Raw genomic sequence first — 20,067 nt, forward strand, 5'->3', positions numbered from 1 at the left:
TTCCTCCTCACCCCTTTAAATCTTAACTTCTGCTGCCTCAAACCTAGTCAAAGTTTCTACAATGTTTGTTTTTTTCAGTTAAACTAGAAACATTTTTAGCATCATGGTTTTTCGTCTTTGAAAAACAGAAAAAAACTAATTTCATGCACTCTTAACTTCCACTGCAAGCAATCTACATACTACAAAATTACGTATTCTGGTCATATTTTTGTTGTTCTGAAACTTTTCTTTTAAATGTTTTTTGTTGTTGTTATAAACAACAACAATAATTAAAAAATACATTTTATTTGAGGGCGGATTTCTAAAATCTAAGGTTACCTTAGAGAGAAGAAAAAAAGTTAAATAGTTAAAAATAGCCAGCTTGAACAGGTGTATTTTGACCTGTGAGAAAGATAAAAATGTAATATCCTGAAACTTCACATTATTACTAAATGCAAACATGGTTCAATGACCATCCCCACAATTACAAATGTTGTCCCTCTTATTTATGTGGCATCTCACTGTTGTGGGACTAGTATCACAGATTATTGTTAAAAAGTCCACTTTGTGAAGACACAAACACTTTAAACTGCTTATTTGTTGATAAATTACCTATTTTATTGAAGTACTCTTCAGTCCTATATTTTATAAGCTGTTTTTATCCGCGGTCCATGTGACTCAGCTCTTTGCTGTTAAATTTAGATCTGCAGATTTCTTCAGAGTTCAAGATACACCAGTTCAGAACTACTTTGCAAAGGCTCATGTTTGTAATTGTTTTTAAGTGAACATAAAAAAATGTTACCTTTGCAGGTATACATAGTTTTTGTTTTTTCCCTGGACTTACCGTTTCTGCCTTAACCGGCAGCATATTAATGCGACAATAAGAACAACTCCCAGAATGGAACAGCTCACCAATATGGGAACCAGTAAACCTGCAGAGTAGAGAGGAAGCAGAGTGGTTTGTGTAAACCATGGTGTTATAGATTATTCTTTATGTGTTTACTTTCTGTCTACAAGTAAACATGGACAATTACTGCATTGATGGGGTCAGGGATACGTTTTGTCTTTCATGGTGTATTTACAATCTACACTATAACTAATGTGTTACAAGTATAGGATTTTCTGCTTGTTACAATAAATAGGATATTTCATTCAAAACATTATTTTAAAACCAAAACATATAAAATCAACATACCAGTGTTTATCCAAAAAGAGTCATCTGAGTGCCAGAAAGAAAGAGAAAAGAAGCAATGGTAAAATACAAAATAACAGAATAACATAAATATCACAGAAAAGTTTTTAAATAATATCATTTATAACCATTAAGGTGTCATATTTATGTGTTTGTATAAGACAAAAAATGTTGCTGCACAACCTGCTGCTCAAGCTTTACTACACATGGATACATCTCACTGCATGTTAACATGACAAAATTTGGGAAAGTTAAAAAATAATTTTTTTAAGGCACTGTATCTTGAGCAAGATATTTCATAACTATAAAAGGGATTTACGATGGAGTCTATATGTGGCAACATTTGTTTGATTATTTGGGCACAAAATATATCTTGCTTTCTAAACTCAGATTGTGTTCATTTTGCTTTTTAAAATATCAGGTTTTTTAAAATATAAATTCTTCTGATTTAGAGATAAAGTGTGAAATAAGGGCACAAATCTGTCATGTTTCATTCAAATAAGGTGCTTTTATTGAGAGTAGCATTTTGATTTTATTGATTTTATAGTAGCATTTTACTCCAAGCCCTTTTTACTGCTTTGCTTCCAAAAGTCACAAAAAATGTTAGAGAACCCAAAGAAGACTACACCTCTATAAACCATCTTTACGAAGATAACTGCAAAGTCATTAAACTGGAGAAATATTTCAGCTTCACAATTTCTCAACATATCTTATGTAAAATATGTCCTCATCTACTTTGAGGAGCTATCGATGATCCAAAAGTCAGCCAGAAATATGCTGTAAACCACGTCTAAAAGCAACAAAATGACATAATTTACTAATATATTATAGTCCAGAGTTAATTTGCATATAACCACGTACATATCTGAGAGTGCATAATTAACAATTATTAAATACATCATGTGAAGGCAGGTTTGGAGAAAAGAAAGGATCAAAAAGAGTCTTTCATTGTTGTCAGCTACAAAACTGACTTTGTGAGCTATGTCTGGAATCTCTCTAGTCTTCCCACTCCATTGGCAAAAGCCAAGGATGTGGATGGTACTGCCTGAGAGGTTTCTGTGGATCAGCAGAGGAAAGGCCACCATGCTTTGTCCTTGACCCTTCATGTTTAGTTGCCACTGAAGTCTTATGATTCATCGAAGCTTTTGTCAGGGAGCGATCCAATTCCAAAGCCTCATCCGTTGGACGTCTGCAGAGAATGCGTCTAATGGTAGGGAGGGCTAAATCTGACTTGCAGTCTAGATAGCTCTTGAGGTTGAGCTCTGGGTAAATTGTGTCTTTGAGAGCTTCAACCAACTCATTCCCCACTTGGGACTGTTTGAGCTGATGGGAAATGCTCTGCTCCAGTGAAGTGTAGCAAAGCGTGTTTTCAGCCATTCCCAGCTTTCCCACATAGCAGTTGGTCTGACTCTTCTTCCAAAGAGATGGATTCTTAGTTTGGTGTTTTGGTTTGGCCAGTGTCACACTCTGCCGGCTCATGGGATCTTTTTTCTTGCCAGCTGGGACTGCCTGTGAACCACTCGGTAGGAGCTGATACAATCCTTCATCTGCCAAGTCTGCAAGGTCGCCAGCCAGCAGCTGCTGAACAACTCGCTTCCTCATGAATGGAGGTGAAACTGTAAGAATACCATGCAGTCCTCTGCCTGCATCAGACACAGAGCCAGTATTATTAACACATCCCAGAATATTGGGTATTCCTCGCAATGATCTTGCCTTTTCAATTCTGCCATGCAACAGCTCAGAGAAGAGTGAGGGCCGTCAGTTCCTAAATGCTTCGCAGGAATGTTGCTAGCAAAGGCTTTTAAAAAGTGCTAGCAAAACTGCCACAAAAAGGTCTGCTGAGAGAGAAACACCGAAAATGAGAAAAACATGCACATACATGCCCCACAATATGAAGCCAATTACCATAAAATGTGGTAAACCACACTGTAAATGCAAACATGGTATTCAATTGAAATTTGCTATTAACTGTCACTTTTAGTAAGTTACTAGGAATTTGTGGTGGAAAAGTCTGCAACTCATTCTACTTGACCTGTATTAATTTAGAAGAAGCACATTTTTGGTAATTGTGCTTTGACTCAATACTACATTCATCAAAGTTGAGTTTTTCTTTTGTTCTGGAGCCAGTAATTTATCTCATCTGACTCATGAAGAGAGACTAAGCCTGGCCTTTCCATGAATAGGGTCGCATTCTCATAGCACAACATCAGAACAAGTCTTTATGTATAATTTTAGCTTCAGATGGGTTGTCAGCACTATGCTAACTGTCTGTGCTTGTCAACAATAACAGTCTGTGCTTGTCAAATACAGGACTACTGCTGTGTGTCGCCCTGTGATCACCACAGTCAACTAACTTAAAGTTTTTTGAGGGAGTTTGGGGGGGAGAGGATTCCAAATCTGACACACTGCAAATAAGACTGATTGAGAGTGAGATTGAATTCGTCTTTATTTACTGCCTATTTTATCAGACAGAATATATTTTTGTATTATGTATTTCAAATATTTGATGTAATTAATAATTCTGTGAAGCGGGAGAGCGGAGTGCTGCTGTGGCGCAGTCGTAAAGCACAACCCATGTATGTAGGCCTTAGTCCTCGACGTGGCTCTTATAGGCTCGAATCCCGACCTGATGACCTTTGCCATGTTACTTCCCTCTCTCTCATTATCCACTTTCCTGTCTTTTCTCTCTCAATTACAGGCCGCTAGCGTGAATAAAATCTTAGTAAAACGAAATGGGAGAGAGGAAGGTCAAGGACTCATTCAAGAAATTTGGTTTATTTAAGTGAACATGAACAAGAAAGTAGTAAGTTGCAGGTATTTAGTCATTATAATGGGGACTAAAATTTATATCAAGCAATACTCACAAATTTAATAAATTTAGTTAATGCATGACAAATAAATTATTTGTTTGTTTTTTTTTTAGTTGTACTACTTGATTTAGTGCTGCTTGCGTAAAATAAATGGTGTTTTCTTACTAATTTAAGCTTACTTTCCTTACACTTTTTGAGGCAATGAGTTTGAATAAATCTTTTTAAGTAAGGTGAACTAATTTGATTTTACAGTGCAGGCAACCACATAGATGTTTCTCAGAGTGCCACTGATGGCTTTTTCAAATGTCAATAGCAAGACATAGGCTGCCTTCATTAAAAGCATAAGTAATAGGTAATATTGCTTGCACAAAACACAGCCACAAGCAAGTAATGCCACATGACCCAAAGTCAGAGCGTAAAACACATTCAAAAGCAGTTTTTAAGCCATTTTAAAAGCAGTAAGATGTGTTTTTTTCTCTTCCTTTAAGCAAAACCTATGAAAGCTCATATTAACCTTCCTTGAAAGAGACCAGGACAACACGGCTGTTGATGGGCTGTGGCTTCCTGAAGTTGCTATTCAGTGGGATAACCTCTGGTTTCTGGACACTGGAAGCAATTAGGGACGTTGCTAGAGCCAGATACTTAGAAAAAAAAGAAATGGGTCAAACGTAAAAGTTATGAACCTGTAGCAATAACACTTCTAAAATATATCTTTAAAAAAAGACATTAACTGTGAAAGTACCTGTTGGTGAGAAATGGTGACATGATTTCGAAAAACTGTCCAAAGCACGCTTGGAAAACATGGAGGAGTCGTCAGTGACCCATCATATCGGTAATATTCATCCATACTAGCAGGGAGCAGTTCTCTAATATTAAAACCAGGTACCTGCACTTCGAAATCTGTGAACAAAAAAGAACAGATATTAAGTAAAATTTGGTTTATTTTTGCATGACAATCTCTCATGGTCTAGCATGTAATGAAGACAATATGCTTGGGATGAAATTAGCCTTTTTTACCTTTTTTGTCTTGTTATTTATGTTACTGTTTATGCTTGTTTTGTGATTTTTCTTTTTGCAAAGAAAGTTGGCATTGTCAACCACTTCCATTCAGGATAAACGTACAGCTAGATGTACCTTACAATATGAAACATTTTATCGATATAGGATTCTGATATTGTTAAATTAGTTAATGTGTAATATTAATATTAATATTAAACAATATTAAAGGCTAGAAAAATCATTAATCTTGTTTCTTTTTTTTTAAAAAAGTAATTGATTCCTCACCTTTGTATTTGGCGCCATTGATAAACCTCAGAATCTGTTCATAGCCAGGATTGAAATCTCCAATCTACGGAGAAAGAGTCATTAGATGATTAAACTCTACAAATAAAAATCTTCTTCACTTTAAAAGGATCCACAAAGTCTCACCTTAATGAGGACACCCAGCACCGCCAAACCATCAGATTTGTCTATAGCAGTGTTAATGTCAGGGTACTTGTCCGAATTGTAATGTACTATATGTAGCTGGGGGAAAAAAAGATAATAAAAGAAAATGTCAACATTTTCAATAGAAGCGACAAAACAAGACAGAGAAGTATGTGTTGTCACATTTTACTATATAGAGGATCTTCATGCTTAATTTATGCAAAGTGCAATTTAAAAAAGCTTTTTCATTGTAAATATATACTTTAGTAGGCAAAGATTACGGGCCCCTGTTTCTATTAAGAACATCACCGCTACCAATTGCCTTTTATTACAGATTATGTTGAATCTGCAAGAGGCAGCCAAGTTTAATTGGCCAGGCTTAAAAGCAGTCGCTGATAATTGGTTATTTGCAGAGGCGTATTTGTGAACAAATCGAGCTCAAATACAAAGACTCATAGCATCAGACTGTATCTATTATAACACAACAATCAGACTATGAAGATTATTATTCACACTTTTACAAAGTAAGCTTGCCAATTTCTTTCAAATCTTAATTTTAGATGTTAAGCAATTTAAAATATTTTACTTTATCTGTTGTGAAATCATTAAATGTTTATTAACGTGCTCATTTTATTAAGCAAATGTTAAAATTAGAGATTTGAAGGTCTGAAGGCCCTAAGCAGGTGCTTAATTTGTTTATGCTTTGGAACGGTTCTGTTTAAGACTCACAAAAGAGAATAGATTTTGCACTTGACACTAGTGTTTAGTCAACCAAATCAACCAGGAATGCAACTAGAAAATATTTTTTGTGGTAGTGAGAATGAAAATGTATATCCCATTCTAATATGGAGCATAAGCAAATGCCAGTCAGACAGAAGTTATTGTTGTAATGATTTCCTGACAGTTTGAACACAAAGTCAAGCTTGTCATTGAGGGCAAATTTAATGATAATGTGTATGCAGACTAACATATGCATTTTCACTGTTTCTGGGAAATGATTCATTTCTCCTCATTTCATCCCATAAAAAGGACCTCTCATCATGGAATTGTGGTCCTGAAGCTTGGAGAGTCTTCAAGGAGATATATGTCATTAAGCTAAAGTCAAACCTCAGCACCTTAGATGTGGTTGCTGTAAGAGAGGCACAGTAAAATAAAATGCACCCAGGTGTGACAGTATCCACCCACTTTGAATCAAATGAAAAAACTTTAAATAAAATTGTCTGTTCTTCATCATTTAAACTGTACTATCAGGTCATCTCATTTCCAGTTGTAAACTGCAACATATAATTGTCTTCTGTGTTAAGCCCTTGAAATTCTGCTCAGGCTGTAAGTGGATTTCTATCCAGTTTTAGAGCAAAAGACGCAATGGACCACAATATATGAATCTTACTGTGTCAAGAAACTGCAACAAATGCAAAACAGCGTTTCTTCAGAATGAGCTGCATCAACAATATATTGTGTCATCATCTCTGATGTCAGTGCCAATCAAAAGCACTTCATTTTTGTCATGAAGCATCAAATCAGGAGAGAGATGTTGTCATCTCAAGTAGCAAATAATGAGGGTCATTTATGTGAACATTATGTATGTTTTATTTACACTGACATGTCTTAGTTATCCCTCTTCTGTTTGAGATCTCCTTATAACTGTAGCTAATACTTACATTTTGTTACAAATTTATAAACTATTTCTCTGTTGGACATGTAAACGCTACAAATGAAAGTCATATACATTCTAAGATTTGCATTTTTTTTTAAGTTGAAGGGACTCTATTCAGCAAAGAAAAAGATTGTACACCCCTTGTAGTGGTTAATGCCATAATCAAGAAATGTAATGGCCTTGTTGGATTACGCAGTCTTTATTTTCCTTAGTGAATAAAATAATTTGAAAACTGCTTTATGTATCTACTCAGGTTGCCTTTATACAACAGTAAATTTTGTTTCATATTCCTAACCATCCAATTGGAATGACAAAGCAAAAATCAGAATAAATCTATAAGAGGGAAAACACTTTCTCACTCCACTGTCCATTGAGCTCTACCACTTCTGCTAAGAGGAGATGTCAAATATCCTCCCTGAATTATACCTGAAACGGGTTGGCTACAAAAAAGTTAAAAAAAGAAAAAAATAGCGTATTCAAGGCAAAACCAACTGCGAGAGACTGGAGTAAATAATTATAGGAGTATATGTGTACGTAGCTTGTGTGAGGAATTAATTCCTTGTGTAAATTAGATAAAATTTGCACTAAATTCAAACATCCACAACTGATTTTTGTTATTAAAATTCCATCAAGTTGATTTAATTAAAAGAATGACATTAATAGGACATTTACATGAACCTTATTGGAACTGTAAGTAGATTAGCAGAATTTAGATTTTTTATATTCTATCTTGTTAATGAACACTGAGAAAGAGGAAATGTGGTCAATTTACCTCTGCTGCAAACTGCCTGCTGTCCACCAAGTGTTCAGATCCTGTAGGCCAATTGGAGGAGCCCCAGTGGAGATGCAGCTGGGCTGCAGTGAATTGATTTGGCAAGCCGGAGACGTACATCGTCGGGGGCAAAGATAGTCGCACTGCGAATCAATTGAAATCAACAACAAAGATTCACTTTTGATTTACAACAATCAGAAAGTGTTAATTTTAACCTCATCTAACGTAAGGAGTTCAGGACAGCCCTGCTCTGAGACCCCAAAGTCAAGAGGCTGCATCAAACACAGTTAATGTTGGAGTGATTCAACATGTTCACGCGTGTGTCATGACTGCTTACGCATGAAAAACCCTCGTCAGCTCTTTTCAAACACACGTCACACCAGCATGCCACTCAGCTTGTGGTGTGAAGGTCCATCACATATGCAAACATAAGCATTTGTCTGCTCTTTGCATTCTGTCACCTGTTTTTAAAAAAAGTACACTTACAAAGATTTCTCATGTTGAATCATCACTGTAACCCAGGAGACATTGTATGCATGTTAAGCACAACTGTCACTGAAATTCCCAATGAAATTCCTGATGGATTGTGTCAAACATCTATTGAACCAGACTGACAAAAACCTGCCTAATGCACCACACAAGAATGATTGTCTAGCAGTGCCTAGAATGAGTGTCTAGCAGACCGCACATAAAACTGATGCAATTTCTGTGGTCTAAAATAAAAGTCATGGCTGAGGAACACCCTTGGCATGAATTTTCTTGGCATGTGGAGTTCTTTCTGTGGACAAAATGACAGCTCAGATAATAAGACAGTGATTACAGAAAATTGCCATGGCAGATTTGGAAGGATGATGCTCCCTTCGTTTTCTTTGTGTTAACCCAGAAATTAGCTCTCCACATTTTTATGTGGCCATGTCTAATGAATACCTTGTTTACTTAATCACTTTGATTTAAAGAGATTCTGCATCTCAAACCAAACAAAAATATTTGTCTATCTTCATTCAAAGTTGTTCCTGTCACCTACTTTCTGGTGCTGTCTGCAGATTTATACTTACAAGAGTGCCCATTGTTTCTAAGAGTGAGTTGTTCCTTTGATGACAGTTTGTAGTTTCGCACCTCAATTGGACGTAAAGTGGGACTGAACCTCAGTAGGTCTGACGTAATGTCTATTGGAGACTGGAAAGGACCAGCACAGTAAGGGTATTTGTTGCTCCAGTAATCCTGTCCTGTTGGTCCTGTAACGACACCAGTAAGACATTTTGAAGGTATTCATCTTCAGCTGGCAAATCACACATGACAAAAAAAAGCACATATCTGCATATATTTAAAGGACCGTTAGTAAGCTTTATATTCCATGTGATATTTTCACTGTGACTTTAATTCCTCTTATCAGTTTTTGTATGTTTTTAACACATTTTCAGTTTAAATATGTCAGTTGTGTGGGGAGAAAAGGCTTTGTGTAAATCAAGATAAGGACATTACGGTATGTTTAATGCTCACGGTTTCATAAACCATTGAAAGTTCCCATAGATGTTAGAGATGTTTGTCTAGAACAACTGTGCTGGTGTGTGCATGATTTACAAGAGTACCTTGAACTTTTTCATCTTTTGCCACATTACATAACCTTCAGCGTACTTTATTAGGATGTTATCTGACAGACCAAAACAAAGTAATGGATGGGTTTAAGTCCTAGAACACCGACTGTGGCCTGGACCTGCAAATTAGGCTTTGGCTGGAGAGCCTGCAGACAGGACGATGGTTTCTATTAATTATAACATTGTTTTATGTCTTGTCCATGCTCAAATGAATTTGAAGTAAAAACATAGTTGTAATGAAATAAAATGATGCATGGTTTCCTTTTCTTTCTATAAAAATCAGCATTGTGTGTTTTTAAGAAGAAATCACACAGGAATGAATTGTGCAGCTTTATGAAGACCTCAGAGATTTGGAGGAGAACATTAGTAAAGAAACATCACCATAAAAATAAAATAAGATAGAGCAGAGATAAAGATGTGGAGAAGTTTAAAACAGGTTATAGGTTAAAAAATGTTGAGCTCCAAAAAAATCCTCAAACTGACTGACCAGGTGATGAGCACATTAATCACAGATGCATCAAAGAGGCCTATGGTTTCTCTGGAAGAGCTACAGAGATCTACAGCTTAGGTGCAAGACTGTGAATGTGTTGTCCTATGCCACAAAACTGGAATTTAAGAACTATTCAAGAGCTATTGATGAATGAAAGCCTAAATCAGCTCTGTTTGCCGTTTTCTACAAGCTGTGTAGAGAGCACAGAATGGAAATTTTAGGGCTGTATGATAAATAAATGATAAATAGGCTGCACTTGTATAGTGCTTTATCTAGTCAAAAGGACTCTGAAGTGCTTTACATTCAGTCATATACACACATTCACATAGTGTGGTGGTTTATAGCCAAGGCTGCCATGCACCACCAGCAGCCAAGGTAGGTGAAGTGTGTTGCTCAAGAAGACAACTACTAAGACAGACAGAGCAGGGTTTTGAACTGGCAACCCACCATTTACTCAACACATTCCCGTTACAGCTGCTCCTTTGCAGACTGAGTGGTAAAAAAATAAAAATAAAAAATCACCATCACCTTCAGTACCATTCCCATCGTGACACACAATTGCGTTGCATTTTTCTTCTGCACAAACAGTAAAAGTGGTCAAATTTGATGGGAATCCCGATGCAGCCAAATACAAGGCAATCCTGGAAGAAAACCTTTTATTGGCTGCAAAAAGGTTAAGGCAGAGGTAGACGTTCACCTTGAAGAAGGAAACATTTAGCCAGAGCTACACTGAAATTATTTAAATCAACACATATTCTCAAGATAATGGTTCTCAGGCAGCTGCTGTTCAGATGCTTTCCATTCATGTTGATGAAGTTTGAGCTCTTTGGAAGCAAAAGCTAATAGCTGTACAAAGCTGGTAGACATATCCCAACAGACCTGAAGCTGTAATTGCAGTAAATGGTGGTTCTATTAAGTACTGAAACACAGGGGACAACTCTGTCTTCATCTAATAAGTGGTTTCCATTCACCACAAGATGCCAAACATAACCACATTTTTCTAGTCTTGCACTTTTACAAAGTGACCTCAACTGCATGGTCATGTCTCTTTGCGATGTGTCTGCAAAATAAATTAGTTACAGTAACATTGGCCTTCAAAATAAAGGCTAAGGTTTTTTTTATTATTATTATTCTATAGCTATTCAAGTTAAAGCACCAATCATGACAAAAGACGACAGTTTGGGATGAATTTGATTAGTGATATATGAAAAGCACTGAACATATACACCCCCGCTGAATGTTTGGCACTAAATCATTGCCCATCAGGAATTAATTTGATATTTTACCATTGAGCAGATGCCAGTCAGCCATGATTAATAATGAATGACGCAGCAAGAAGCTGCTGCCTAAGAGACATTCAGCTAAATGTGCATCAATTGCATCATGAATGCCAAAGAGTTTCGTGCAATGCCCAAAGTTCAACTGAGGAAAATCCACCAACACTAAGTGAAAAAAAGCAGACTTATGTCTATAATTATTCACTCTTCACCTCATTTGTGCTTTAATTTGAGACAGACTGTCCTTCTGCTCATTCTGATGGTCTTTTGGCAGTGCCTGCTTGAACATATGTGCTTGTGAGTGATTTCCTAAATACAGTCTTCTCTGTGCAGAAGGAACCATAAATTTAAAGGGTTAGAAAATTTTTTGGAGTAATCTATTCCGAACAGCCACAATTAATGTCACAAATTAAAATTTACTGTTTGTCCTCTGCTAGAGGGTGACGTGTTGAAGTTGGAATAAATTGCATGACTCAGCAGGGGACATGTCAACAGAAAGTCCTACCAGCCTTAACAAATGACTCGACTACCATGACAAAAAGCCTCTCAGGGCTCTGGATGTGAAGTGCAGATGAAATGTAGTCTGAAAATGTGAGATTTTTTTTTTAACTGGTTAATGTGGTTTAATTAACTAGTTCCATCAGATGTTACCAGACATTTTTAAAACTTTATTTGAATTTATTTAATTTTTTAATTTTTTATTTTAATAAAAACCATGTAAAATATAAAATAAAGTGTTTGCTAAAAATGGTTTCTGTAATGTCTTTTAAGCATAAATTAAAACTTACATTTTGCCTCAAAAAAGAAATGATTTGACTCATTGAGCAAAACTGTATTCATTGAAGGATTTGGATGCTTATAACTTGGTTTTCTGTAAAACCCACTCCCTGATTGCAAAAGATTGTTTATATGCAGTGATATGGAGACAAGGTCATGACGTGACCACAGTTTATGTAACAGAGCGTCATGGGTCAAGAAGTTCTCAGACCTTAAGGCATGACACAAAGGCAAGTCAACCGCTAATACAATGTTGTGAATGCAGAGTTTGTAAAAGGACCCTACAATAACACGAAGTGACGACAGTGAGGTAGTTGTCTTGCCCAGTGCCGGAGGACCACAGAAGGTTGTATTTTTCTTACCATATGACACTTGCATTTAACACTTCCAGTGGTGTCTTGTCATTTAACAAAAACAGAAACACCCTTTTCAAATGTCAAATAAAACCATATTCTGATACTCAATTCAATCGTCTTCATGCTTAAGACAAAAAACATTGCAAAAGTTAAAGCTATTTTATTTACATTTTAACACTTTGTGTCTTCAATGCACAGAATCAAAAATATGTTTAATATTATTTCTTTGCTCACAGAGTTATAGACTTCTGATAATCTTATTTATCTTATGTTGAAATTCACTTCCAAAAATAATATGAATAAGAAAATATTTTGGACAAATTTGTTTTAAAATTGAATGTAGAACCAAGTAGAAAGAAAATTAATAATAGTCATGTATTTCTCCAAAAGATAGGGGATGGACTACATATTTACGCCTATCTTTATTCCATTTTCAAGAAATTAGGGACTTGGTGGGTCATTACCAGTTTAGAATAAAGCAATACATAATTCATTTTGGATGTAGACTAAAAATAAATAGTTACTAAAATGTCTCATTTTTATATAAAAACACTATATACAGCATGTGGTGTTCATGCAATTTATTGTAAAAAAAAAGTTATAATAAATTACAGGCTTACCACTATACGTCCATTCAGCACCTGAAATGGACAGAAAATAAATGAATAAAATTGTTGTTAAAAATACTTAGAAGTGGTAACTTTTAATACTGATAACTGATAGGAATGTCAATAATAACCACTGTTTGACAGAAAAAAGCAACCATATGTTATCTCATTCGTGAAGCAGATGTATCTATGTGTACTAAGTACACTGGAAATGCTCTTTTTTTTTCTTTTTTTTTTTTTTTTTGTAGCCTAGACCTTACCGTGAAGGAAGCTGAGGGAAGTCAGCAGCAGGAGCACGCTGGCGATGAAACTCAAAATGCGCATCTTGACCTCCTCTCAATAAACAGCTCCGGGACCTTGGAGCACTCGTCTCTCTTATACCCATGCTGTTGACACAAACTGACGTCAGAGCATCAACAAACTCGGCGGTAAGAGTCGTCTAGGGCACTGGAGGGTGACAGCCATGCAGCGGCTCATTTAGGTCTCCACCTCATTCTAAATCTGAAGTAGCGCAACAGTAACGCTGAGCGCGGCGCTCTGAGTCCTGTCAGGTGAAGTGTGAGCGCTCCACACTGCAGCAATCTCTTGGTGTTATTACGTCCAGCCACATGTTCACATTCAGAGAATTAAAGTTTTTATTCCAGCTTTATTATTTATAAATAATAAAGTATACTGAAATGCTTCTCTTTTCGACTGCAACATTTTCTTGCAGATTATTAATTCGTTCTCTGTACAGCGATTGAATACAGATTGCATGAATAAATATTCATACAGTAAATAAATATCGTACACGATGATGCATTCTGTGACACTTTCCATTTTATGATAAAAAAAAGTAATGTCTAGACTTGTGGTTGTCTAGACATTTGGACAAAATTTATTAACTCTGTTGGATTATTGGGACTTTTACGATGTTGGTTTTGATTAAGTCATTCAAGCATAAAGTGACATTCAGTAACAACCTTGCTTACATTTTGCTGCAAGAAGGATCATGAATTGTACCTTGTAATTATAGCCTATTCTTTGAACTTCTTCACATTTTTGTCTTGTTAAAACTACACATCTTATGTCATAAATTAACATTAAAGTAGAGCATAATGGTTATGTAGAGCTGAATTCGGCCAAAAAAATATAACGAAGATATTAGAATCAACATTTTGACATCTGGTGCATGGCTACCAGTGATGTCAGTAACGCGTTAATTTGTAACGCGTTACTGACGTCGGACCGCTTTTTTCAGTAACGAGTAATATAACGCGTTGCTATTTCAAATCGAGTAGTCAGACTACAGTTACTTATCAAAATCACTGTGCGTTACTATCTTCTTTTGTTATTTACCGTAATCGTATTTCCTCTACTCGTTTTGTCGAGTGACCGACGTCTCTATGCGACAGAAATGTAAACAATGGAGGAAGATTTTGTTGGTGGAAAAACTGGAACTATTTTCAGTTTCTGTCGCCAAGTCCGATTATTACAAGCGGCTTTGGGCTTCATTTTTTTTAAGTCGCTTGCAGATTTAATGAGTGGCGGGTTGCGCCTTTTTGGGCTCGTTTTTGAACGTGAAGTTGCTCATTTGGGTTTGGAAATAAGCAGAGACTCATAATAAATCCCAGAATTTGTCCGTCATTAAGGTAGTTTTACTCAGTCTCTCCCTGTCCATCATTTCCCCGATGATCCGTCCCGCTGTGTCTTTGTTAATGTCAAGTTAAGGAATGACGTCGAGCTTCGCGTTGCGCTCCAGAAAACGGCAAACAACGAGACCAATACGAACAGCGCAATAAACGTGAAAACAGCCACGAATAAACGTGTCCGTTGTTGCCAATAATTATAATGGCAAGATTACGCCACTATAATTATTAATATTACGATAAGTGTCACAAATCTGTGCAGCCATCTGAGTTGTGGAGCTGCAAGAGGAGCTCTGTGCGCTGTGACACCAAACGCAGGGCCGTAACGCAGAACCTGCAGGCTGGGGGCATTTAGGGGGGGGGGGGGGGGCTTTAAAATCCTTCTTTGAGTTTTCCAGACAACAGTGGACCACACAAATTACTCACGTTTTTTATTTTTTTGTACTGTTTTTTATACAATCTCCTCTTCAGTTCAACCTTATCAGTGGAGACACATTGTTGATGTTACCATTATAAAATAGCTGACAATTAAGTTTTGGCAAAGCTCAATGTGATTTTCACAGGAGGCGGAGCGTTGTTGTTAGCAGCTGCTGAAAGTAACTAAAAAGTTACTTTTAGTGTAACTTAGTTACTTTCCAAATCAAGTAGTCAGTAATATAACTAAGTTACTTTTTCAAGGAGTAATCAGTAGTCCGATTAAAGTTACTTTTTCAAAGTAACTATGCCAACACTGATGGCTACACAGTAAAAAATGTGGTTTTAATATTTCGGTGAGGAAGTGGAAGCAGCTATTGCTGTTTTGAAACACTCTGCTGATGATGACACTGTCTATGAAGATGAAGGCTACCTTCCATTACCGTCATTCAATGGTCAATGATGAAAAGAAAGCAGCAAATGTCTTCTCTGTCTTTCCACGGTTTCTGGACACACCACGACTGGTAAGACAGCTTTATCTCTTACATTACTAAAATATTAAGTGGCAACAGTTATAGGAGTTTGTTCTGTAACCTGTGTATTACCAGTTTGAACCACAACTCTTTCTAAATTGTTATGTCCTTGGGAAAGACACTTCACCCACCTTGCCTGCTGGTGGTGTTCAGAAGGCCCGGTGGCACAAGCACATGGCAGCATTGCTTATGTCAGTCTTCCCTTGTGCAATTATGGCTACAATGTAGCTCACCACCATCAGCATGTGAATGACTAAATGTGGTGTAAATCACTTTGGGGTCATTCACATTGATCATTCATTCATTCACATTGATCTGAGAATAGATTGTGCTATTTTCTGAACATTCATTTGTCAACAACTATCTTCACTGATAATATTAATGTGTCAAATATTATCTGATTTAAACTAACAAATCTCTTTTGGAGAACAGAGGCAGAGTGAGATGTTAGTTTTGAATAAATTGCAAGGCAAGACTTGGAAACCGATGGTCGCATATGCTTGCCAACCTGACTAAACTTGAGCAGTTTTTGGATAAATGAACAAAGACTTCAGTCTTCAGACGTGAAAAGCTTAATTCAAAACTACTTTATTGATCCCAAAGGGAAATTAAATAAGTTGGTATAGAATTATACGCCAAAGGATTGTAACTACAGCAAAAACGTAGCTATACAATGTATTGAATCAGGAGGGTTTATATAAACGTTACCTTCACTTTCTAAATTGTTATTTAGAAGAACGTTTTAAAAACCACAAATCCCTTTCCAACAACTTTATACACTGTAAAAAGTAATAAGTTCACTTTACTTAAAAAAAGTTAGGAAACCGATTGCCTCAAAATCTTCAAGTAAAGTAGCTAATTCATTTTAAGGTGTTATTGCTAAAAATAACTATGTTTAGACCACTCAGATAAAGGCAGTAAACCTGAGTACCGTTAACTCAAAATCATTAATTGGGTTAACTGTAAAATATTCATTCAGACAACTCATGCAATGGCAGTAAACTTGAGTGCCGTTAACTCAAAATCATTAGTAAAGTTGACTATAAAATGTCAATTATGACTACTTCAAATTGTGAGTTATGTCAATTAAGCAGTACTCATAAAAATAAGTTATGTTTACACGTTTAAGAGTTCACATTACTTGCAAAATATCAGGAAACCGATTGCCTTGATATGTTCAAGTAAGATGAACCAAAAGTGTTAAGTTATTGGAACGAAGAGCCAACAGACAACAGTTTGAATGGAAAAAAAATGTTTAATAATTAAACAAGTTTACCTTAAATACAAGGTTCTCAAGTGTGGTTACATACACAATAACCTGGAAACAAAGTTTTCCATAGACTTTTTTTTAGGGAAAAAAAATGACAACTTTTTTTCTAGGGTAGCCTTCAAACTAATATTGAATCCTTCAAATGGCCCTCAGTCTTTAAAACTTTGAGAATCCCTGCTTAAATGTCTTTGTTGACTGGTGTGAAACAAAAACTCAATTCTCAATACTAGAGCCCAACATTTATCATAACATTGATAAAGTAAATAGTGAAGTAGTGAAGTGAAGTAATGTTTCTCCTCATTAACATAAAACCATTTAGTAGTCTGCAAGTGCAATGATGCTCTCTCCAACAAAAAAGAATCAAACAAGAAATAAAAATCACTTTTCCAATAAGGGTAAAGGTATCAACGTTGATCCATAATGTCACATCACATTCACTCATTGCATCAGAAGATTTTGAGTGATTGTATTTTTGGTTTTAGGGATTTATGTCCAAGTGACAGAAGCACCCTTTGGATGAAGTCAAAGGTGTACTTCAGTTGTTGAGGGTACTCCAAATTCAGAGAATAAATAAGTCCAAAGAGCAAGCACATGGCATGTGGAAGATTCCCAAGATCATTCATGACAAGACTTCCTTCCAAAATGATGGCAGTACTTGAAGACTGGAGGTGCAGTGAGTCAGTGGAGGCCTGCCTGTCCTCAGGAATGATGGTCAGGATCCCAATGGGGGTGTGAGACACGTCTGGGTCTTCGCAGTCCTAACAACAATAGAAGCAACACCACAATTACATATCAACATAACACTTCTTTAGGGTGACCAGACGTCCTCTTTTTCCCGGACATGTCCTACTTTTCAGACCTAAAAAAATGTCCGGGGGGAATTTAAAAATCGTTAGGGATTTTGGTCAACTGCCTCAAAACACATTACTGTACATAGCTTACAGTGCATTGTGATTACATTGCCACTCCGTTCCACTACTCCATTCCAGGTTTCTTTGTATGGCAAAGAAATCGGTAGCACATGTACACACATGTGCTACCGATTTCTGTGCTACCTGGTTCTATCCCCCACCCCCCGTCTCCCCCATCTCCACCCCCCGTTGGCGCATGTGTGTCCGCCGATTCTACCCCCCCCCGCCAACAAAAAAAGAAGTGTCCTCCTTTTCAGAAACCCAAATCTGGTGACCCTACACTTCTTCATCACGGCAGCTTCTCCTACAGTTTACAGCTGCCCTACCTATGGCAGTCTACTCATCATAAGCCTTCTATAACAGTACAGCGGCTTTTTTAACCCGCCAACATCTTTATCCTTATCCCTTTTCCTTTTTTTGTTTTGCGCCCCGGACAGCGTTTTTGCACTGCCGCTCCATCTTGTTGCCACTAAATAAACATGATATTTTCGACTAACGTTAGTCCCAGGCATCGCTAAATCATTACACATAAAGTTAACCTCAAAACCTGGACTTACGGATGAATTATACGGCCGAGATAACGAATATAAGTTTGCTAAAAAACAGTGGGACTTACAAAACTTAGCTGCAGCAACCGCCGTATTGTTGACAGTTTGGAGCTTCTTTCAAACACGTCGTCACTCGTCAGTGTCCAATGCGCATGTGCGTTCAACGAGAGCTGCCGAATGATGCCGAGTTTTTTGCTGGTTATGCAGATGCGTTTTGCTCACTCATAACTCCAAGTTCGGTTTACTTGCTGCTGATGAGTTTGATTACTTGCCTCAGTAGAAAGTTGTCTTTGCTAAGTTTAAGTTAGTATAGTCAACAGACTAGGCTGGAATGAGTTCAGGTCACTTTTCTTTTTGAGTACACTTTACTTTTACATTTTACAGTGTAGCACTCCTTTTGCATTAGTCACATGAAATCTAAATAATATGCTTTGCACTTTGAGGTGTTAATGCAACAAAAAATTGTTAAAAAAAAATGAAGGGAAATTAATACTTATGCAAAATATCAGATGTATGCACATCTGAACATTTTTTAATTTGTCTTTATTTGTTATTGCTCTTAATGATTTTGTGTTTTCTGAGGTTTTGATTTTGCTTGTCAAAGCCAGTCTCTGCTATCTTTGTGTATGTGATATATTTATCTTTTGTAATGTACTTAAATAAGATTTTGATTTGTGGATTTATTGTTTATTCAGTATCTTTCTCACCACAGTTGGTAAAGTCTGTTCTTTTATTTCTTTTCATCTCTTTCCTAGCTAAAAGCCCACATTGCAACCCTGTGTGATTCAGTCTTGAAAATTGGGATAAATCAAGGACAAGGAGCTTGAATGTACAATATTCTTCATCATGTCACCTTTCACTGTCTGTCAAACCATAAAAGGATACTAGAAGCTAACACTTCTTCACACCAGCTAAGTTCAGATGTAGAAAGAACACATTCCACAAAACCAAAAACAAAACAAAACAAAACAAAAAGTTGCTGCGCTGAAAGCCTGTGCATTGTTTTATTACTGTCCCCTTAAGACACCATTACATTCTGCAGCAGGAATTGAATTTCTTTTACTTGCATATTTTAGAAAGATGAGAAACAAAAAAAATCAACAAATATATGCAATATGCTTTTGAATCCTGTGGATCCTATTTATTTTATCACACTGACGTAGAGTGAAACAAAAAATCAAATGGTGGTTGGTCAAAAAAAGTATTTGTCCTTGAAGTACAGCAGAAAAAGCAAGATGAAGAGTCTTGTGTGTTTGGCAATTGTTCTGACAATATGTCACATCAGTCGCTCAGTAATGCCAGGTATGCAACTCTTTTATATATATATAAACTAGTTTACCCATTTCATGTCATTTTGTGGTGATCTGCACTACTCTTTAGTTAAGGACTAACAAGAACTGTTTTGGGGAGTTACCAAAAATAGTATTTACAACTGTGTATACTAAGCTAGAAATATCATTTACCATCTCCTACTTGTGCTGAGCTGACTGACTGGCTCCAACTTCTCTCCTACAGGATAAGATTAGAAAAGGCAAGTGAACATGACATGTCACACAACTTTTAATATTGTAATTTATGCCAAAGAGAAACAGAAAGTCATAAATTACTAATTCAAAAATCAAAGAGGTGCTCTTCTTCTAATCTTTTCTAACTCAAGTAAAACTTAAAGAGGGACTTTATTAAATCTCTAGAAGATATTTAAAAGCTGAAATAAACAAGTAGTTAATGAATATGACTACTTTTTAAAGTTTGAATTGTTTTTCTAGCTGTAAGTACATGGAAGAACTTAGCTGTGAAAAAGTGCAATGTTTTTAGCAGAATTTTT

The 20,067-nt window shown here is 36.4% G+C and overlaps 1 protein-coding gene across 1 annotated transcript; it reads right to left on the minus strand.

The window, feature by feature from the left end:
• Positions 1-1,659: 1,659 nt before the first annotated feature.
• On the minus strand, positions 1,660-13,356 carry ca12 (carbonic anhydrase XII). The gene is made up of 9 exons (XM_044123754.1): positions 13,199-13,356; positions 12,951-12,971; positions 8,891-9,070; positions 7,836-7,978; positions 5,410-5,505; positions 5,266-5,329; positions 4,724-4,881; positions 4,496-4,622; positions 1,660-2,814 (listed from the first exon to the last, which is right to left on the minus strand). Exons 1-9 carry the CDS (start codon positions 13,260-13,262, stop codon positions 2,168-2,170), a joined length of 1,500 nt encoding a protein of 499 aa, XP_043979689.1. The 5' UTR covers positions 13,263-13,356; the 3' UTR covers positions 1,660-2,167.
• Between the last annotated feature and the right edge of the window lie 6,711 nt (positions 13,357-20,067).

Source organism: Gambusia affinis, linkage group LG08 (genome assembly GCF_019740435.1).
Source record: "Gambusia affinis linkage group LG08, SWU_Gaff_1.0, whole genome shotgun sequence".
Lineage (NCBI taxonomy): Eukaryota > Metazoa > Chordata > Actinopteri > Cyprinodontiformes > Poeciliidae > Gambusia > Gambusia affinis.

Bases quoted from the DNA above. Each gene is read 5' to 3' on its own strand.
- ca12 (XM_044123754.1), bottom strand. From the start codon at position 13,262: ATGCGCATTTTGAGTTTCATCGCCAGCGTGCTCCTGCTGCTGACTTCC. The intron at 12,972-13,198 runs GTAAGGTCTAGG...TGTCCATTTCAG, and splicing joins TTCCCTCAGCTTCCTTCACG to GTGCTGAATGGACGTATAGT. The intron at 9,071-12,950 runs GTAAGCCTGTAA...GTGTCGTTACAG, and splicing joins TGCTGAATGGACGTATAGTG to GACCAACAGGACAGGATTAC.